This window comes from Vigna umbellata, chromosome 8 (assembly GCF_029865625.1).
Source record: "Vigna umbellata cultivar VRB3 chromosome 8, Vumbellata_1.0, whole genome shotgun sequence".
NCBI lineage: Eukaryota > Viridiplantae > Streptophyta > Magnoliopsida > Fabales > Fabaceae > Vigna > Vigna umbellata.
The window spans coordinates 42612154-42635367 of NC_142172.1; the positions used below are offsets into that span (position 1 = coordinate 42612154).

The 23214-nt window shown below is 31.6% G+C and overlaps 3 protein-coding genes across 3 annotated transcripts; 1 reads left to right on the forward strand and 2 right to left on the reverse strand.

The window, feature by feature from the left end:
- On the reverse strand, positions 1-6457 carry LOC124837479 (pescadillo-like protein). The gene is made up of 13 exons (XM_047312845.2): positions 6329-6457; positions 5649-5734; positions 5145-5393; positions 4935-5060; positions 4650-4734; positions 4465-4575; positions 4105-4198; positions 3740-4026; positions 2475-2582; positions 2255-2376; positions 896-1118; positions 576-776; positions 1-375 (listed from the first exon to the last, which is right to left on the reverse strand). Exons 1-13 carry the CDS (start codon positions 6350-6352, stop codon positions 298-300), a joined length of 1794 nt encoding a protein of 597 aa, XP_047168801.2. The 5' UTR covers positions 6353-6457; the 3' UTR covers positions 1-297.
- A 2484-nt stretch (positions 6458-8941) lies between these two features.
- Positions 8942-11265, reverse strand: TUB8 (tubulin beta 8). The gene is made up of 3 exons (XM_047312830.2): positions 10766-11265; positions 9992-10261; positions 8942-9874 (listed from the first exon to the last, which is right to left on the reverse strand). The coding sequence occupies exons 1-3, from the start codon at positions 11157-11159 to the stop codon at positions 9189-9191; spliced, it is 1350 nt and encodes a 449-aa protein (XP_047168786.1). The 5' UTR covers positions 11160-11265; the 3' UTR covers positions 8942-9188.
- A 5280-nt stretch (positions 11266-16545) lies between these two features.
- Positions 16546-21529, forward strand: LOC124837478 (uncharacterized). Its single transcript, XM_088096197.1, has 5 exons — positions 16546-16891; positions 16988-17129; positions 19974-20065; positions 20185-20287; positions 21152-21529. Exons 1-5 carry the CDS (start codon positions 16613-16615, stop codon positions 21328-21330), a joined length of 795 nt encoding a protein of 264 aa, XP_087952323.1. The 5' UTR covers positions 16546-16612; the 3' UTR covers positions 21331-21529.
- The last annotated feature ends 1685 nt before the right edge of the window (positions 21530-23214 follow it).

Consider the following 23214-nt stretch of genomic DNA (forward strand, 5'->3'; position numbering starts at 1 on the left):
TAGCCAAAATCCAAAGCAAACTATATTTAAGAAATGCAAATTTTAAATCTTTTAATTAACATCTTGATTGATGTTAAAGTTAAAAGACTTTTTGACAATTTAAAAGACTTTATAAATAGTCCCGGTGGCTTAACCTTGTTAATAATCTAAGTTACAAAAACCGAGATATCAGTTACAAAAACATACGAGACTAGAATGAATTCAACTACATATACTGCAAACAAAAATGAGCTACCCTTGTAAACCAGCGGAAGCTATGACACACAATGAAGAGAATGCAGCATCTCTTCAACCCCTTTAACTCTGAGCTTCATCTATTTTCTTTTTCCGGTGTTTAATGAGATCAATCTGAGCTTGCTTGCGTTTATTAGATATCTGAATGACATTTTTCATAAAAAAAAAAGGGTGAGAAAACATAACTGAAAAGACAGACCTTCCAAGTTTACAGATTAAGTTTTTAAACACAATATATATGTCACTTTGCAATCAGGACGTTACATAAGACATTAATATTATTATAGTTGCAAATAAGAACAGAAATAAATTTCACATGTACGAGGGAAAAAGAAAATCACCTGCATGGCTTCCAAGAGCTTCCTCTTTTTACGGGACATCATAATTTTACCCATGTCATCACCAGGATTTTCTTCAACATTGGTAGCTGATTCTCCAGTCTGCACCGCTCCAGAAGTTTCTTTAGAACCTGCTGAAGTGTATGTAACACCTTTAAGTTCTTTTTTCAAATCATCGTGGTATTGCTGCTCCAGAATCATCATCTGCATTGCATTCATTCAAATTTGAAATACTTCAGTGTCAGTAAACTAAAAAGGACCACCTCCACTCATGCCATTGTTATGATACCATGCAACCTTTTTCTTTCGCAGAACATGCATACCTTTTGCTTTCTTTGAGCTGCTTCGTTGGCCTCCGCTCGGCCAATAATACCTTCAACAAGAAGATTTTGAGGATCTTCCAGATCTTCGTTCCCAACACCCGGAAGTGGAAGGACTTCCTTTCTGGCAGCAGCTTGCAAGTGTTTAATGGTTTTTGCATAATCTGGAATGTATGCTCCTTCTTCATCATAATTAATAAAAGGTGACAAATGTGGTGGAGGAATCCTGTTAACAAAAGAAACATATTAGCCATGAATGTTAAAAAAACAAAATAGGCTTTCTTTAGCATACATATAGTTTTCTTTAAATTTAACACACGTTTGTAGAAGTGTGTGAAATTTTCTAAACTGTTCCGTTTGGTTAATGTGTGGAACTAATTTTATATTTTGCATAAACCCAGCAGATATGGTCTTGCGGCTTCATTACTAATTAATTTGGGCTCATATATCAAATGAAAATTAGTTTTACAAAACTACAAAAAACAGCCCTACCGTTTTAATACAACTCACTCTTTCATTGAATACAATAAATTATTTATCCAAGTTCCGACATCACATCAAATAAGAATTAACATGATAGATCAAAGCTTGATCGGACAATTCTGGCTAAAATGATCCCATATCTGATTTGTAGACACCCACCCAGGAAGAACATCAGTCAGAGAGTTATCATCCTGAGAAATATGCATCAAAGGACAACTCTGGTCTCTAAACATGAGATCTTCGACAGTATAATTTTCTACTTTAGCAAAATATAAGTCAAATAATAAACATAATACTAGCAGACAGACACTCCAACAAGCTAGTAAATTCATTTTTCATTATATTCCTAATAAATAAAGGCTAAATTGCAATCCTACCCATAATTTCTTCTAGCAGAAGAGTAATTTTGAAACTTCAATGTAACTATTCACTCCTAATTATGTTGGGACTCATCTATCTAAAGGGTAAAACACTAAAATTTGCATGAAGCACGAGGTTTATGGCAGAACATAGGGAGTGTGCCTGCACATTAGAAAGATGCCTATGTGGTTTCTATCTTTTTCAAATTTAGATAATAAACATTTTAATCAGTATCAAATTCATCAGACAAAATTAATAAACGAATGCCTTATAGATAGACATTCCGCAGAAAGATATCATGAGCCCTTGCAGACAAACTTAATTTACGGAAACTGATAAAATAGCACATTTCTACCAAGACCACTACTACAAACCAATAAGGGTTCTACAATGGACCCAAAAACAATACGATGCATAGATTATTCAACTTGTATTACTGAAGCATAAAGACACATAAACTAGTTTTCTGATGGGTAATAATAGTTTTATAAGAAACAAATATGGATTAGAAGAAATTACCTTCCCACCAAATAATTATCAGTTGGCAAAATAATCCGTGCATTCACACAGTCAAATACCCACTGTGGTTGAACGTAATCTCTTGAGAGGAACCTATGTCCTTGTGCTTCCCTGTCAACAATCTAAACATATGAAAGTAGTAGCTTAGCAAACCTAAAAAGAGGAAGGCAAGAAATATAAAATAAACGGACACCTAAAGATATCATGCTTAATCCCAAACCTGATGAGTGATACTCTGATCGGATTCCCCAAAGGGTGCCCCTTCTCCCTCCCAAGAAACTATGCCCCCAAAAGCAGGAATAACAAAAAGCAATGATTCCCTTGGTACCTGAATAATTAGACCAAAAAAATGCACGCAACGTCAAAACTAAACAACCACAAGGAAACTTCCAAAAACTCAAACCAAAAGTTAAAAAACAAGCCATCTCGAACCAAAGTTGAATAAGATGTATTGTGCTATATGCATATACACGGATCATATGAGATCAATCTAAACAACATCACAATAAGCAGAAATATTATATAAATTGTCCGAGAAGCAACACAGCACACAAATTCACAATTTAAATCATAACATATGCCGAAGTATTTGAGAAATAGCTCCTTTGTTTCCTGCAAAAGTAAAGCCACTAATTTAAGAGAACTTTTCCTTTGGTAAGTTTAGGAGACAGGAAACGCTTTAACAAGGGTTTACAATGGGTACCAACATAAAACTTTCCACCACCGGAAGTCCACCAGTAAGAACCAAACCAAAGACCTTGAGAACAATATTTCAATCTTAAGGATTGAAGCAGTTTGAGCCAACAACCTTACTATCCTATTAAATACGATATTTACCCATCATCATCCACTAGCATCTAAAAAAAAAAATATCCATTTTATGACAAACTTCTACATAATCAGGCAATATTATTCCCCAACTGTTTTACTCAAAAGTGAATATATGCATGCGTGTGTTCGTGTAGGATTACTTAAGGGAGAAACTTGGTTTTCGCAAGAAAAGAGAATAATGGATATATATCATAGGATTTTTTATGATTATCAAATATTAAAAGGTAAAATAAATGGCATAGACTTTTTTAAATGATCATGTTATTACAAACCTTCAATATGATTTTATCATATGGATTCCTAACTCTAGACAAAAACACATCAATAGTTCTTACGTTCTTAAAATGAGAATGGATTATCTGTTATAGACATACACACACACACATACATACATACATATATATATATACACACACACACAAATATATATATATATATATATGTGTGTGTGTGTGTGTGTATGTGTTATTAGCTTAATTTAACTCCTCAAGACATGCTCCCAATTATTACCATCACTAATTTCTATCTCTTTGGGACTATTTCTTTTATGGGGAAAAAATTAAATGTGATTCAGTAGTACTATGAGCACAAATTCCCAGCTATTGACCGAATGTATATTTAAATAGTGGTGCAAAAACCATCAAAAGATCTTACCTCCCTGCTTAGGAAGAATTTCACATTTTTAAAGAGATTTTTACATTCTTTTGTATCTAGATCATCGTCATCTTCACCAGTTTCCTCAACAAGGTGCATTAGTGCACCAGGTTCATTAGAAGGAAGTTGATGCTGAAGTTGTGCAAGTCTTAGTTCAGATGTTTCATTTCCAGACTCTGCCTCTCTTTGCTTGGTCTCCAATTGCTCTGATTCAACTTGAGAAGCTTCAGAATTCACTACAGAAAGTCCAGTATTGGAACTGACATACCTTGACAGAGCATATAGATCTGCATGATTTGAAGAGAAATGTAATTACCAGATACAAGTAATTTCCATAATTCCATTTAAGTTGAGAAAAATGGTACCTGCAGCCAGAGCTTCCAGCCGAGGATCAAGTATTGGCGGATACTTCAAATTTATGGAATGATAGAGGCGAAAATTGACAAAACTAAGAAGAGGCTGCATCAATATATAAGATTAAGAAATTAATCAAAGCCAGTATACCAAATATAAGGATAAATATAAAGGATTAGGAGCTTGTCCAGATAGCTAAATTAAATTTTGGTTAGGGCATGATCCTGACTGGCACAACACCAGAACTTATCTAAATTAAACATTATATGATTAAATATACATCTACAGACCTTTAATCCTGTTAATCAGGATGACTAAGGCCGACAACTTGGAAGAAAAAAGAAATAAGTAAACAAGAATATATAACCAACCTCGTATAATTGCAGAAAGTTTAGCATGGTAACGATGTCAACATCATCAGATACAACCTGTTGTAGTGAATGAGGAGTTAACCATGTTATCATCTGACCCTCGACCTCAGCCTGCACAAACAACAAAATTAATCCATAACATACAATTAAGATTACCGAACATTAATAAATGCCAAAATCGGTACCTGGTAGTATATGCCTTTCACAGATACAAATGTCTTTCTTATCTTATGAGTCCGAGATATGAATGCTTGCCATTCATGTGCCAATCTGCAAAAACAGTAAGCAATGAGAATAAACACAAAAGATAAACATCACATTATAAGCATCAAATGCAAGAAAACACCAATGGCCTTTAGTGAATACTATTCCTCGTATTTTAACTGCCTATTTTCAAAGGAAAAATAAATCCACAGGTCGATTTCCTCATTACGTATTAATCCCATGCTTTCAATATTCCAGGTATGTACCTTCGACATTTATGGACACACTCCACATCTATTTTTTTACTCTCAGACGCAGGTAATGCTGCAAAAAGGTGCACCATTGTAAGGCAGTCATCCAATTCTCCAAGTGCATCCACAAACCTCGGGTACCTAAAATTCAAACAAAAATTAATTAAGTAGGACATTCATCACCAGTTACAATACACAAATTGAAATTAACAAAATCAAACAAACCTCTGTCGTATAATCCTATCTATCTTGGGTTTGGGTGTTTTCTCCCGAAGCCTGTTTGCACGTTCATGGTTTTTCTTTGCCTCTGCTTTCTTTATTTTTCTCTCATGCACTCTTATAGCTCTATGTATTTCAACCAAAGGCTCGTGATGGAGGAAGGAAATATCCTTCACATGGTAATAAGTCTGATGAGTTCCCTTGAACTTTTTCTTAGGTTCGCGGGGAGTTACACCTTTCAAAATACATAGTTTCCTAAAATTCACAAAAAGCCAGTATTAGAATCAAAGTCTTAATCAAATCTTCTTTTGCAAAATGTTTCAGTCCCTAAAGATGCAAATTCCAATGATATCAGATCGGTAACGATAGAAGATATAAATGATTCAGCCGTGTAATTTTCATCCCAAAGGCACCCTCCTTCTCCTCTAAACCATTAAAGGATAAAGTTGATCAAACAATAGTACCTTAAACTAATATAGACATGAGCGTGTTTTCCTTTCTGTATAGTACCTGAAAAGGGGTAGACTGATTTGAAGCTGCTTGAGTGCCTGTGACCTAATGACAAACTTAGCAGCATTTCCTTCCTTTTTCTTCCCCTGCAACAAAACAACAGCAATAAGCTCTTAAAATAATAACAAGGATGTTAATTTCAAGGTATCTGAAAGGATTCGCGGGGAAGAAAACTTGGGAATATCACATCCTTGAGTTAGGTTTTGAATAACATTTTCATGAATTGTTGACTACTGAAAATATCAAATGTTCATGCTTCTCTTCTTATTCTTATGGAAAAATGGTACATATATTATATTTTTCAGGGAATGAAAGTTATTCTGTACAGAAACTATATATTACCACTCATTTGTAGAAATACAATTCCTTATATTACACCATGAAACAAAGGTCCCTCTTAACCAGAAAAAAATTACTTTTTTACACAAATCACTCACACCCAACCAACAATCACTACATCGAGACCACCGAAAAAGAAGACAAAAACACAAGCCATGAATCAAATTACCAAAACCAACAATCACTAGGTCGAGACCACCGAAAAAGAAGACAAAAACAAGTCATGAATCAAATTACTAAACCGGAAGCAAACTAGAAAAAGTTTACATAAAAGGAAAAAGAACGCATTTGATGAAGGTGCAAACAAAAAGAGAAGGCGAAAAGCGCCAAGCACTACTCACCGGGGGTCTGTAGTGCTTCACCATTGTTGCAGCTGCTGCGGTTGTGTTGGGGGAGCTGACGGAACAAAGCAACAAATCGCGCACACAATCTCAAGAGTTAGGGTTTAACGAATAAATATATGAAATATACAAATATAATATAATTATAATTATAAATAAATGTTTCTCATATACATTTTATTATAATTAAATTCTATAAAAATATCTATTACATGTAAAATATATTTTAGGTTTATGAATAAAGATTTATATTTTGATACTAGATTCCTTTAATTGTTAATAAATTAATTAAATTTTAATTAGGAGGGTAAAAATTATTTTAAGAGATAAACCTAAACAATTTTAAAAAAAAAAAAATATATATATATATATATATATATATATATATATATAAGTCAAGATAAAAAAGGTGATTTGTCATTATTATTTTTTTAATATTATTATTTATAAACTTTTTTTATAGAATCTTTTATGAAGAAAAAAATAAAAGAGTAAACGAATTAAAATTAGAAAAATTACACAGAACTTTTTACAAATTAAATTTATTTACTTTTTTTCTCTCTGCCAAAGTTTGTATGTACAAGCGACTAAATCAGGTATTAAGCCATGGACAAAATACTGTGTTTACGGAATAAAATTGCAGTTAAAAATTAGTTAACGAAAATTAGGTAAATTCTATATTAAATTTGAGTAATATACCGGTTTTTAATCAAAGTGAACTTCTTGTTTTTTAAATAAATTTTAAAATTATCTAACTTTAATCATTAGAATTATTTTAATAAATTTTTAAAAACTCAATTTATTATTCAACCAATATTTGGTAATACAAATATTTCAAATCCTTTTTTAAAAAAATATATTCTTTATATTATTTATCCAACCAAAATATAAATTTACTTTTTACAAATTTTAATTTAATATCAATTAACTTCAAGAATAATTGTTATACTACATAAAAACATAGTTGAAATCAAATAAATATAAAAACAAATGTTTGATATAAGATAGCTTAAAAGTTATTTGGTAGCTAGTAATATTTATGTAGTTGACAAACTAATTAATATCTAACAACTTTTAAATTGTAAGTTTTGAACCAATAAATTAATTTGTTAAATTAGAAGTTTTTGATAAATTTAATTTACAAACTAGATCATAAACGAAAAATGATATAAGTATATAATTTTTATTGCATAAGTAAAATAGTACTTTCTTAAAATAAAATTATATCATTGTATAATTGTAATTTTAGATATTTTAAATATTAATTTACTTATTATTAAAAAGTTTAGTGTTTCTATTTCTTTTTAAATATTTTTGTTTTTATATATTTTATTTCGTGACAAGTAATTTTATTTAAATTATTTGAACTACTAATTATAAATTAAATTCAATTTTTATTTTAAGTTAATATTACATTAAGTTTGTATTGTAATTTTTATTATATATTTTTTCCAGCTAATAAAATATCAGTTACTTACCTTTTTTAATTTAAACCATATAACTATTTCAAAAGTAAACGAATAAATGTTATAAATAATGTAACAATTAAAATAAATATTTAATATTTTTAATTATATTTTTAAAGTAACTATAAAAAGTAATAGGTATAAAATAATAATAATAATAATAATAATAATAATAATAAATTAAATAACTTACAAACTATTTATAATAGGTTATATTTTATAAGTTATTATTTTTATGTTATTTTAAGTTATCTTAGGAAACACATTTTGTTAATGATGAAACTAACTTAAATTAGTTAATAAATATGTTATAAAATATAAATAAATTATTATAAAGTTTTAAAACTGATTTATATGTTAACCATATTTGTTTATCATAATTTGTATATAAAATTTAATATTTACTATTGTATATTACTTAATCATCTAGGTTGCCTAGCTTGAATACAATTTATAACTAAAAAATAATGGATTAAATGAAAGGGAAATAAATCGAAATAAAATATAAGTTTGAGGACGGCAGTGGGACTAAGTAGAAAAAAGAGAAAAAAAATATTTAATTTTTTTAATCTTTTTCTACGATTATAAACTACTAAATAAAAAATATTTAAAAAACATAACTAAATGAAAAAATTTGAATTTATCATCAACATAATTTTCCAACAACGTCTTAAAACATACTGTCCTGTCTAAATACTACTTTTACATAAATACGTTTTTCTTAGTTTTCATCATTCGACTCTGACCTTGTTTCATTTCTTCAACCATCACACACAACTCCTGCACATTTGGCTTTCTTGTACATAAAAAATATCTTTAATGAAAAATATGTTTCTAAAACCTTTTTCTTTTGACAGCGTAATGACTTGATTCGTGTCAAATATTTTTTAAAAAATAATTCAAACGCTATTGTCAACAAATTGTTAATATATACAGATACTATTCAATATTATAAGTGAATTGTTTGATAAATTACAAACTTCTGGAGTTATCATAACTCTGAATTAACACAACGTTCTTAAATTATGTTTGCTAAGTAACTTGGATAATCAGACATCATAAAACAACCAACGCAATGTTTCACCCTTCACACAACTTGACAAGTGAAACATTGACAAGTGAAACATTAGCAGAAGAGCAAGAGCAATATCCAAATATTTGAAGAATATATATCATCTAAGTTTCAATCTTCCAGAAATTAAAGGGGGATCAATGTTAATAATGAGAAAACATGCAGACATAAAATTCCTAAACTACCATAACCACAAAGAAGCGAGCGCCCCCAAAACAAGCCAAAACCCCGAAAAAGGTATTCAGGACAAAGGGATAAAATCATAACATCGACACAATATCACAACAAACACAAACAAGAACACCCCTCCAACAGCCACTACTCAAGATTCGTCCTCTTCCTGAATATCCTCTTCGTCTTCATATTCATAACCATCATCATCCGCAGTTGCATCTTGGTATTGCTGGTACTCCGAGACAAGGTCATTCATGTTGCTCTCAGCCTCAGTAAACTCCATTTCATCCATACCCTCGCCGGTGTACCAGTGCAAGAAAGCCTTTCTGCGGAACATAGCCGTGAATTGCTCACTCACCCTCCTGAACATTTCCTGGATAGATGTAGAATTCCCAATAAAGGTTGATGCCATCTTGAGCCCAGTTGGGGGGATATCACAAACAGTAGACTTCACATTGTTGGGGATCCATTCCACAAAGTAGGATGAGTTCTTGTTCTGGACATTAATCATTTGCTCGTCGACCTCCTTGGTGCTCATCTTACCACGGAACATTGCAGAAGCTGTCAAGTAACGACCATGGCGAGGATCAGCTGCACACATCATGTTCTTGGCATCCCACATTTGTTGGGTCAATTCGGGTACGGTGAGAGCCCTGTACTGTTGGGATCCACGGGAAGTGAGAGGGGCAAACCCTACCATGAAGAAGTGCAGACGAGGAAAGGGAATGAGATTCACGGCGAGTTTGCGAAGATCTGAGTTGAGTTGACCAGGGAATCGAAGACAACACGTTACACCACTCATGGTGGCAGAAATTAGGTGATTCAGATCTCCAACTGTTACGAAACAATGACGAATACAAAATGTCAATCATAAAAATCAGAGAACTGCGATAATCTTTATGTAACACAACACAAAATAACCACAGCAAATAGAATATGAAATCAACTCACAGCTTGGAGTGGTGAGCTTAAGGGTACGGAAGCAGATGTCATAGAGAGCTTCGTTGTCCAAAACCATGCATTCGTCTGCATTCTCAACGAGTTGGTGTACTGATAGAGTTGCATTGTATGGCTCAACAACAGTGTCAGAAACCTTAGGGGATGGGAACACCGAAAATGTGAGCATCATTCGATCAGGGTACTCTTCCCTGATCTTCGAGATCAAAAGTGTTCCCATTCCAGAACCAGTTCCACCACCGAGAGAGTGGCAAACCTGAAATCCTGAAAATACACGCAACATACACTTAGCAACATAATCACCGAAAAATTGACAATCGACAAATTCTGCGCAAGAAAAATACTTCCAAAAAATAGCTTAATTCTCAACTTACAATAGCCTAGGCATTACTTAACAACAAATAATAACAAACAGCTAAATGAACTATACAGAGAACAACATCCACAGGTCACAATTTACACTAACTTTACTTTCAAAATATATGAAACAGAGGAAACAAAACGCTGTCAATATCTCCAACAATACGGGCAGTCAATTAAGCTAAGGTTTATTATACTTACAAATCATCAAAACAAAAACGAGTTATCAGATCAAGATTCGTTCAACATACACAGTAGCTTCACTCCTCAGTTTGAAATCAGAAACCACCGATTTTAACTCCGAAGCATACAACAGCACTCAGACAAACACGAATCAAGAAATCAACAACAAAACATGAGAATAGTTTCAACTACACAAAACCCTAAAAGAAGTTTGAGTAAGAATACCTTGAAGGCAGTCACAGTTTTCCGCCTCCTTCCTAACAACATCAAGAACGGAGTCAATTAACTCAGCCCCCTCAGTATAGTGACCCTTGGCCCAGTTGTTTCCGGCGCCGGACTGTCCGAAGACGAAGTTATCCGGGCGGAAAATCTGGCCGTAGGGTCCAGATCTGACGCTGTCCATGGTCCCTGGCTCCAGATCCATGAGCACCGCCCTTGGGACAAATCTCCCGCAACTCGCCTCATTGTAGTACACGTTCACTCGCTCCAGTTGCAACTCATTGTTCCCCTGGTACCTTCCCGTCGAATCAATCCCGTGCTCCGCGCACACCACCTCCCAGAACTTCGCTCCGATCTGGTTCCCGCATTGGCCACCCTGGATATGAAGAATCTCACGCATCTTCGCTGAAAACACGAGTTCAAGAAAACACCAACGAGGAGAAATAGAGAAGTGAAGCGCAGAAAGTAGTGAACGTGAACCCTTCTCTGTGATGGAGAAGAAGACGAAGAGCCTTTTATAGGACAGATCCGTAACGCCGTTAAGTGGGCCTGAGAAGTTAACGGGAGAATTGACGAGGCCGTTGGATTTAAGGGGGAATTTAAAATTTGAAAAGCGGACAGAAAATTTTGAATCTTCTGAACAAAGGTTCCTCCGTGGTGAGGCTTATTTGTTCTTTGTATTTATCACCGTCCGATGGCGTTTGATTCATTTCCATCCGGCCACGTGGCGAATTTTTGATTCTGTGATGCTCTTCCGGCCGTTAATGCGTGGAGGAGTGTGCCTGCTCTGACACGCTTCGATTCGAGACAGTGAGGTTTTAAACAGAAGCGTTACGCTCTTGGTTTGCGCGTGATATAACGCGCAGTGTGCATGTGGGAGCAAGTGGGGTACTGTTTTGGGTTTTTCGGCTTTGAGCCAGAGTGGCACGTGATTGCGGGCTGGTTCATGTGAGTTGCTCCTCTTTCTTTCAATTCTGTCTAGGTCAGGTAAACATTTATTCTCAATTTAAATAAAAATATTTAAAGTGGCTTCAATTGAAATATAAAACATAGATTCACATCTAATTTGTATCGTCTATCTGCCGTGTGAGTGCTTCTTCACCTTCCAGGCTTCACTGGTTTATCTATAACAGTAACTTTTTTTTCTTTTTGTCGTTTTTAAATTGCTTGCTTTGTCATGAAGCAAATAATCTTTTTCGCTTTCAAGATGCTTTGTATTATCTATAAATATAAATTACCACATTCAAGAAAAAATTGTACTTAATTCCCAAGTTTGTATTTCCTGTATCTAATTGTATCAATCAATTATAGTTTTATCAGCTGTCTATCACGAAAACTTCTTCTGAAATTAATATTAAAAAATCAATGGTTGGTTTCAAAATTCTTATTTCTGTCAAACGTAAACCTGACTTGTTTCAGGTTAATTAGGAAGGGGTTTGACTTAATAATTAATTAGTTATGTTTAACTGCTAAAGAATTAAAGATAAAACTTAAATTTATTACAAGATAACAGCATCTTAAAAGATAGTTTTATTATGACCTTTATTATTGTTATAAGTGCTTGAGTCAACTGAGAAACACAAGACTCACACCTTTTGTAACCCAAAACACTAAAATACTTCACATTTTTTTATTTCTATCAAATGTGATATTTAAACTCGTATTTAATTTTTGTGTTTTTTAAGTATGAGCTATTTTTATATTAGTATTCTTCCTTCCAATGTAAATAGTTGGTATCACTTCTAATATAAAACTTTAAGATAAATTCAATTTTTTCATATTTATTAAAAAGTGAATTAAATTTCCAGCATGATGAAGAAGATGATCTGTCTGAGATATTTATGGAAGGAATGAGGAAGAATAAGTGATTTTAATTTAGAAAAGAACAAAGGAAGATTTTGCCATGAGAAGTGCCACTCTGTTTAGGATCGAGAAATAATAATATTGATGCATTCTTTCAACCAAAATGTACTTTGATGTCTGGTTGTGTATCACTGTACTAAAAATTTTGATTAGCATCTCACATATCAGAAGAGACGGAACATGGACCATATTTTAGATTTACATGCTTTATAAGGTTGTCCTTTTATTCTAGCTATAATGAAAATGGCAGTTAGTATAGTCGAAGTTCCAGCAGGGTGTACAAACGTTTCTTTCACTCTAGCCAAAGATTGAAAGTGGAGCCATTGAGAAAAGCATGTAGGGTCCTTTATCCATGGATTTATAAGAATAGAAGCAAAGGAAACATTAAGTGAGAGCAGAGGTAGTAATCACAAAACCCTTCATCACAAAGTCACCAACTTTTTCATACTTTTTAAATGGATCCAATGCTCAACTATAAAGTAATCATTGTAAGACCAAGTTGGAGTGGTTCAATGACTTTATTATGCTTCTAAATTGCTTCATTGAGTCTTCCTTGTTATAATTTTTTTCTGTAGTTATCTTTGCCACATACATCTGTAAGCAAAGGCAAAGGCAAAGGCAAAGGACTGATGAGACACTGATTTCAGAATCTAGTTGCACTTTCTCATCAACAAGTGACATAATAACTTATTATGGATATTTTCTATGAGCACTCATGCTTTAATAACAAGCAAACTACTAACATAAGTTTTCATTATATGAAATATGGCTTTGTATCTTGGTTTCTAAATCCAATATTGTGTTGAAGCTGTCTATGAACAACTTGGACTACGTTGAGATATTATATTAAATATAATGTTATTAGGACTTAATGTATTTGTTGTTTGTCTATACCTTTAAATGTAAATATACTTTTCAAAAATAAATTAATTCATTTGATCAAAATATTGTATCTCTTGTTTATTTAACTTTAACTTGAGATTAAGGTTTGTCTGTTCTCGAATAATTCTTAATCTTTTTGATTTATGACATTTTTTGTGATGGTGTTTTGGTTTTTACGATATAAAATTTATCTTTGTTGATATTTATAGACTTGTATTAAGAGAATTTTATACCATTGCTTCGTAAAATACGATATTATATTTTACTTGATAGAATACCAAGAAAACACGTTTTGGATAATAAAAGGAAACGTATTTCTTAAACTTGTTGGTATTTGAATAATGGAATCTTAAATAGGAAATGAGTGATCGTAACTTGGTGATTTTTAGCATTTGAATAATGGAATCTTAGACAGAGAATAAGTGATAATAACTTCATGATTTTTAGCTTTGTGAAATATTTTCAATACAAAAATCACGAGTTATTGTATTTGGAAAACAAAATTTGAATATTTTAGTATAGAATTTCGTAAGTACTTACAACTAAAACATTATAACGTCACATGTATAATAAATAAATAAACCTCATTTTATCTCTATAAAATAAAATTGAGATCTCACTAAAACATAACCCACTGAGATGATAACGAGGTGCCCACCTCACTAAAGATTATAACAATTATAAACTACTCATGACAACAAAACAAATAAGACAAAAGAGAAAATAAGTTTAAGAACAAATTTGTAAAGTGAACGTTAGCAACTCCAACACAAAAACAAAAAGTTACAATAAGTTTTAATGATCTATATCTCTCGTCATCAAGCATGTAAGTGTTATTTTGAGTTTTATTTTTGATAAAAATTAGAAAGTTAAACAACATATAAAGATAAAGACTCCTTAAAAATTTATGTTAAAGATAGTATTAATTTTGTATGTATGGTTTAAGTTCGTCTTTCGTTAACATTGTCTCCTTCCAATAACGTTCCAATGTCTCTAGTATTACGAGGGAAGATCTATCTTGATTTCCAACTTAATTGTATAAAAAATCTTCTTGACTGAAGGTCAACTTAATTTGCATATGTCTAAATTAATGTGATTTTTAACTGCTTAATCACATATGATTAAATTAAAGATACATATATAATCTAAAGAGAAAATTTTGAATACTTTAAATTTTTTAAATCTAAAATGTGGTTTTGAGGTTTTAAACATGAAACCTTTGTAAGTTAAATGTGAATATGTAATTCGTAAATTACTGTAAATAGTTTCATTTATTTTTTATTTCTACAATTTCAGTTGAGACTTTAAACTTGAATCCAGTATGAGATAAATGCGAATATGTGATTCCTACTTAAGAAAAAAAATGTTTTGAATAGTTTCGAGTTTTTAAATCCATGAATTTGAGGCTTCAGACCTAATACAAGCATGTTATTTCTGAACCTGTAATTTGTATATCTGTGCTTCTTGTTTACTCACAAATTTATTTTATTTTTATTTGTGGTTTCGTTATATAATCACGTGTTGTGTTTAGTCGTCATACAAGTTGTAATTTCCTATGTGCTTTTTCAATAAAGCATTAAAATGTATTACACTAAAAAGAATACCAAGATTTATTTAAATGAAAAATTATCCATACACATGGATATTTGAGATAAAATCACATATTAAATGGATATCCACGATAATTAATATATGTATTTAATTATTCATTTTTTATAATAGAATAAATACATATACATGATATCTAAAAAGTGAATTTTGTTTGATTTTTTTAAAGAGAAGTGATATATTAGTAAAAGAAATATTAATTTTGGTCCCTTAATAGAATTGTTTAAAATGCTCCTACATATTTCCAAATATTCATAGTTGTTCTATATTTTTATAAAAACAGTTTAAGTTTGTCATTTTTGCTTAAGGGTGTAATTGTCCTTAGCCAATTGTCTTTAGCCAAAACTGAATGATATTGAGGTCAATTACCCTTTACATTAACTAGAGTCTTAGAAACTCTTTGACTTCCATTTTTTGGACTTTCTTTTTCTCAAACAAACTTAGTATCCAAGCTTCAAATTTTGGTTCTATTTTTGGGATTCTGATATTGCAACATTGAGTTTCCTTTCTTGGGCTGTGTTTCTGTTTTGTTTACTCTGCATAGTGGTGCAATTGTTGGGGTTCTTCTTCATCTTATGGTTTGGAGATTTTAGGGTTATTCGTTTGGGATTTAGGGTTCTGATTTGAGAATTTCTTATCTCATGTTTCTCCTTTACAGATTGTTAATGCGATTTAGGGGTTAGGGTTTTCGAATTGGGGTTTTGTTTTTTGATTTCATGTTTTGGGATTATGTGCAATTGTATTTTGATCTTGCACATCTGGAGTTTTTGGAATCTGTCATCTTGCATTTTGGAGTTGTTTGAGTTCTGTTTCTGAAATAAAGCTTTGATGTTGGTTTACTTCTAACATAATAATTTTTTTTAACTTTAACTTTAATCGTCATTAATTTTTATTTTTAAAATTTACACCTCAATTGACCTCAGATCAATAACTGGATAGGAGGTCATTCAGTTTTGGTGAAAGGACAATTATACTTTTTAACACAGTAAACATAAATGATTAACTTGAACAATTTTCACAAAATATGAAATAATTGTGAACATCTGAAAAAAAAAGATAAAATCACTTCGAATAAACTTACCGATACAAAGAATCAAAATAAGTATTAAACCATATTTAAATTACAAACGTTTAAAATTTATATTAAATATAAATATATTTAATGTATGTTAATTTTTGTATGTTATTTAAATTTAAATTATAGGCATAAATCATATGTAAACCTAAAAATAATAATCTAAAAAATAATCCTTAAAAAATAAAATAAATTAAGCCATAAATTAGAATAACATTCATCCTAAATATCAACCAAAATTTACGTAAAGTAAGGTAAAAGAGAGAAAAAAAACTATATCTTTATAAAAAAAGAAAAAAAGACAATTGATTAGAAAACTCAAATCTAAGCAAATAAATAAATAAATTGGGAAAAATAAAACCCCTTCCCCTGAACAAACAGTTGAAGAGTGGAAACGTAGCAGCAGCGGCGGAGAAAGGTTAGAGATGGTTAGCCAGAGGCAGCGATTGGCTCGCAAGCGATTCAAAGCAGAGAACCCTGAACTGTTTCCGAAGGTCGAGCCCACACCCCCCAAAGACCCTAACAAGAAGAAGAAGAAGAGTAGCGCGTTCAAGCGCAAACGGGCCGAGTCAAAATCCGGCTCCGGTAAAAGGCATCCTCTTAGAGTCCCCGGGATGAAGCCCGGCGATAGTTGCTTCATCTGCATGGCCAAAGACCACATCGCCAAGCTCTGCCCCCAAAAGACCGAATGGGAAAAAAACAAGGTCTTTCACTCTCTTCCTTCGCTCTCTACATTTTTTGACCCTATTTTGACGCCTTCCTGGTCGTAAATTAACGCGGTTTGTGTTAGGGTTTTGCAGATATGTTTGCGGTGTCGTCGACGCGGTCATAGAGCTAAGAACTGCCCCGAGGTACAAGATGCCGCCAAGGATGTCAAACATTGCTATAACTGTGGGGAAACTGGCCACTCTCTCTCGCTCTGTCCGTACCCTCTTGAGGAAGGTTTGTTATATCCACTTTTTATGTTTCTTCATCATGAGTGTGATAGGTTTATAACTGATAACGTGTAGCATGGACATTGTAAGTTTTGGAGCTTTTAATTGAAATCTATACGAAACAGTTATCTACAAGGTTATCAAATAGAGAGTCGTAGCCAATTGTCAATCATTTGTATAGAATTGTATGATGTGTATACAATGGAATACTACTTCAAATATATCGTATAGTTGATATATTGTGTTCAATGCAAACAATTTAAACTTGAAATAGATCAAACAACTCAAGCAGAAGTCAGATAAAACAAAACTTTTAGTTATTCATTGAACAAGTGATTGTCAAATAAAAAAGGAATAACTAAATAGGATACGTTCACAAGTTTTCTTTCAATTCCTTTTTTTTTTTTGTTTAAAACAATTTAGACTCTCGTCACCTTTTAACCTTTTTCATGAGAACTGGTGAAAAAGTATTAAAAAGACATAAATCTTTGAATTGTATCAATGATGATATGGTATTACCCATTCACTCATGTTTTGTAGGATACAAAGTCATTTAAAATTCATCTTATGCTATGAATCAATAGATAGCCTAATTGTATTGAGTTGTAAGATTCGAACCACAAAACATAAGAGTTTTGTAATTATAGTTCTGTACAGATTTTAAGCTGTTTTCATAAACTATCTGAGAGAACTTGTTAAAGTAAGCTGAAAACAACTTATCTACATATCATAAGCTACTTGCATCAGTGCTTTTGTCTGCGTTCAAATAGACTGAATAAACTCTTCCAAATGGGAACTGGATGGATAGATAATGGTGTATACTACAAGTTATAAAATTTCATTGTATCTTTGCCTTTGATTATACAAGTGTGAGACTTGTCAAGAAGAGATAAGTTGTTTTATAAATAACCTTAGATCCGTACAGGATTAGAATTTTATCTGTAGATATGTTTCATAGATGGTATGGCATATATATGCATTAACACTTGCTTACTGTTTAATCTAGGGCACACTGATAATGCAATGGAACAGTTATCTTTGTCAGAAAGTGTTAGGTTTCTTGGGAACAAGAAACCAGATTTTCAGATTCAGTAAAGAAATAAGCACTCAAATCTTACTGCACAATGTATTTAACACTCTAATTCTGAAAAACATAATACAAGAAAACATCCAACAGGTTCCAAGGGAAGAAATTCCCTTCTACACAGGACAAGCCCTGTTCTGAAACAAAATACACTCCACCCACAGAACTAGAACACCCCCCTCCTTAAAAGACAAAAACTGCCTAACTACTAATTAAAACTTCCCCTAACTGCTGTTTAAACTCCTCCTAACTACCCCTAACCACTTCATACTAACTTCTATGTTTTATTTTTCCAAACTATCTAACAATTGTCTACAAACAGTCAAATACATTACATATTCTATCAGAAAGCTTGATTGGTTTTAAAATATAAAGTATTTTCAACGAAAGCTCTATGTCCAGGAACTTTTAGCCATTTCTTCTAGGCAAGTGTGATGTGGATATGATCATTCATGTATGTACTTTGCCCGAGCTTTCAGGATTATGACTTATTTAATGGTCTCAAAAGGTTAAGTTTGATATGGGATTTTAAAGTATGTTTTCGGTAGTCACATGTTTTTTTGTAAAGAATTAAGTTGGGAATGTGTTTATAAATCTACTGAAAATTTTCTGCGAAATGCTCATTTTAATTTTCGAAAAAGATTTGTATAATATAAAATATAAAATATAAAATATAAAATATGTATTTCTCTTAATGTTTTCTCTCCTTAATAATAGGATTTCACTTAGTACCTATTTGGTTTAAAAAAATGTCTTCTGTTTAAATTTCTTATTTTCACAAAAAATTACAAAATTTCGTTTTATTTTATTTTTCTTTTCTTTTATCAAATATTAGGAAATAGTAAAAACTAGACTTTGTTGTAAAAACAAGAAAATGAAATAATTTGTTACTTTTTGTAATTATTTGTCAAAGCAGGAGACCACAACAGAAAATGTTTTCTCAAACTAAGCAAGCCATTAAAATCAACTCTTTACATTAAAGCTGGTTTTATGGCCATAACTTATACGAAGACTTTGTGATTTTTTTGCTTAGTATGTAACTGTATATTTTTGAAGCTGGTTAATTAGCTCCTTTGTTGTGAATGAATCACATGAAGTTTTGTGGCAAATTGTGCGATTTTGCTTTAGTTAAGTATAAAAAATTATAGTGCTTCAGTGCTCCTTAGTCAATGTTAGTTCTAAAACTCCAGTAATATTATTGTTTGTTTTCTCCTAACACAGGAAAAGCAAACAGCTCACATCATTGTTTTCTCATGATCTATATGATAGAACACCCAGAATTACATAAAATACCAAGACAATTTCTTGAATGTTTTATTAGGAATAGAACTGTCCTACGAATGTGGTAGGAACACAACAACAAAGTATAACAGAAACAAAGGTCTTTCGAGATCCTCCAATAGCCCCAAAATAAGCTCTCTGCTCACCTCCTAACAAGACTATTTATAATAGTCTGTTACATTATGTAATTACAACTGTACTTAGTACCTTCTTTTTTCCTTCTTTTGTAAACTGTATCAAACCATACTTTTTTTGTGTGTTTGATTTGTTTTTATGCTATCTTATTAGGGTATTTTTACTATTGGGTGATGACTGGCTTCTCTATTATATTTTTGCCTGTAAATATGTCCCCTAATTGTATGAAGTTTATTGTTGCCTTTGATAAAGCCTTATCTTCTCAATTTTCATTTGGATGGTGTGCTTATTTATGGGTTCTTTAATTTCTTTTGTCATGATATAATGTACATCGTTGCATTGGTGATGCAGGAGGGACAAAGTTTGCCGAGTGCTTTGTCTGTAATCAGCAGGGACACTTGAGTAGAAACTGTCCACAAAATACTCATGGCATTTATCCAAAGGTATTGCTATTTCCTTTAACATTACACCTTTAAGAGATATATAGCAATATTATTTGAATCAACAAAACTTGTCTCCTGTACGGTTTTTCTAATATGTTGCAATTATTTATTTATACTAGGGTGGTTGCTGTAAAATTTGTGGTGGTGTGACACATTTGGCAAAAGATTGTCCTGACAAAAGATGGCAAGGATCTGTTGCTGCTAATGGCCCTGGTGGTAGATGTAAGTTTTTTGGGAAGAAGCTTTAATGAATTTTCTACTATTATATTTCTGGTTTTCATATCAAGTGCTTTATTTTTGTTTAATCTGCTCGGAATCCATTTTCATTTATTTACTTATCTAGAAAAGGCTAATACTAGAGCTGTTTTGATGCTATTATGCAGTTAAATTCGATACGAGTGTAGTAGTTTTTTACTGTAATGTTAACTAATAACAAGTAGTGAAAGTGCACTATATTTTGTTTCTGTGTCACATTAGGATAAATTAGAACAGTTTCAATGCACAGCTGCTTCTCCAACATTATTCTTGTCCTAAAATAGATTTTGAAAATCTGTTCTTCATACCTGACTTTGTCGTTATATAAATTTGTTGCTGGTAGATTGTACAGCTTATCTTGATTGCACATCAGAAATGCTAATTTATTGTGTGTGATATTAGGGGAAATATTGTCAGTTGTGATAATAGGCTTGAATTTTTATTGCCATGAGGACACTGGACAATCCTACCTTTTTCATTTTATTGGATGCTGATCTTCAATTATTTTATCTAATTCAACTGTGCAGTGGTCTTATGAGAAGTGAGCACTGCCTTTTTAGCAATCCTTGTTTGAGCTTCACTCCATGAGTAGACATTTTCATAACAAATGGACTAATATTTGTGACTATTTAATGTCTGGCGGTGGGTCGAAGTATATTCTTAAGAAAAAAAAAATTCCACCATAGAAATATAAATGATCTCTAATTTTTGAAGTGATCATACTTGAAGGTGTAACATTCAGTTATAATTTATTGTGTTGTATTTGATTGCTACACATTTACATGGAAGAATGGTGCTCTAAAATATGCTGATGACTATTCCTTCTTTCAGCAAAGAGAATTGAAGAGAGTCCCAGGGGCCAGGTTACCAAATTTATTAGCGGTGATGATATTGAGGATGACTTCATGATAGATGACGTACGCAGTGGCGATAATAACAAGTCAGCAAATTCAAAGGATGTCAATGTAACAGCAAAGAAGAAAGATCCTAAAGTTGTGATCTTTAACTAAGGATATCTCAATGTATTGTGTGGACATTGGTTTCCACTCTCCATTTTTGTTTCCTATTCTGCAGTGTGCAGAATTTCTTCCAGAATGAATGTAATCGCTTCTGCAAAGTCTCCGCTTCCCTAGAGTTTGAAGAATTGACATGTAAACGAGGTATTTTTTGGTAAAATTGCTAGTCTTTACTTGTTGATTGACTTTCGCAGCATTGTTTTTCACCACTGTATGTAACAGTAACTTTCTCTCACTAAATTTAGAGATATTTTCTGTGGGGTAATAGGTTTATGTAATTATATGAACAAAATTTTAATATACAAAATTTCACCCTCACATGTTTTTAAAAGGACTTTGGGTGCATTCAAGCAAATAGTTTGATTAATCACTTATCATGTGTGTATATTGGTGGCAAAACCGGTGGAACAGAACTGGTTAAGGGCCTTGGCATCTTGATTGCCGTCACACACATATATATTAAGATTATAATTAATTATACAATATTTTCTAACTTTTTAACAAATCAATTATAAAATAAATTAACACGATTATCATTATGATTTGTTAAATTATTTAACTGTAATGAAGTATTGAACTTAATTTATAAGTATTAATAATTTAAATTTATCATATTATTGAATTATAGCTTGCCATCCCGAAGTATGTTCATGTTATTTTTACAATTGAAAAAGAAGTACGCTTAAATTGTTTTTGTAAAAGTGTGTAATAATGTAATTTTCTCTGAAATTTTAGAATTTGATTAGTATCCCCATTAGTTAGAATAAACTATCCTCTTATACTCATAAAAAAGGAGAATCTATTTGAAATGTATCAAATTTCGACGTACTTTAGGTGCTTATTTGTCCCACGAAAACAGAATCAAACAGGCTTTAAATTGGTAGGAATTAGGTGCAGGACTCTTCATGATGTAGGATTTTTTTTCCCTAAAAAGACCTAATGGAAAACAATTTTTTCCAAACCAATACGATGACAAAAATATTTATTAGAACAGATATGATTTTTGTTAAGGTCAAAATTAAGCTATCGGGAAATCAAATGATTCATGTGATAGGGTAGTGGCCATGAAACAGTTGAAGATTCGACTCGAAATATAATTTTGATATGATTTTTTTTTTCATTTTTTAAAGAAAAAAAATATTATTTTGAATAATCTAGATCAGTAATAATACAAGTAGAAGTAGTGTTATATTTAAATTATTAATTTTAGTAAAATTAATATTATTAATATAAAAATATCTTAAGTTTATAATTTTGTGTGAAAACACTCTGTTTGGAGATTTTTTTTTAAATTCTTTTTGGGAAAATTTCATTATTTAGGAGAAAAATTTAAAAAGATTTGAAGGACAAAACAAGCAAAGACCCGCATTTAGCGTGCATTGTAACTTTGTTGATAATTGAAAAAATAATTCAAGACAAGTTTTAATTTTCTTTATTAGACAATTTTAAACTTCTGCTCCAGTATAATTGATAAAATAAATAAAAAATATCAATAATAAAATTATATAACATATTTATTTTTATAATTATAATAATAATAATTTTATTGTTATTTATTATCACAAAAAAAACGTGTTTTCACTTGATAAGATAAATATAATGTGGTTTGAGGAAAACATACTCGAGTGGAGTAACCCTAAATGTGTTGTAATCTTATAGGCTTATAAAATTAGGAATATTAAAAGTGAATTTAAACCTGTTTAAAAAAGTTCCATTGATTATAAACATTTTAATTTTTTTTGTTTGAACTGTAATTCTGGTGATCCATTCTTAACTGTGTCAATTAATTTTTACTGGTGGCAAAGTCGTAAGATTGAGCAGTGAATTAAGGATATCCCTAAAAAACCCTTACAAATTGCAGTTTCATTCTAGAAAAAA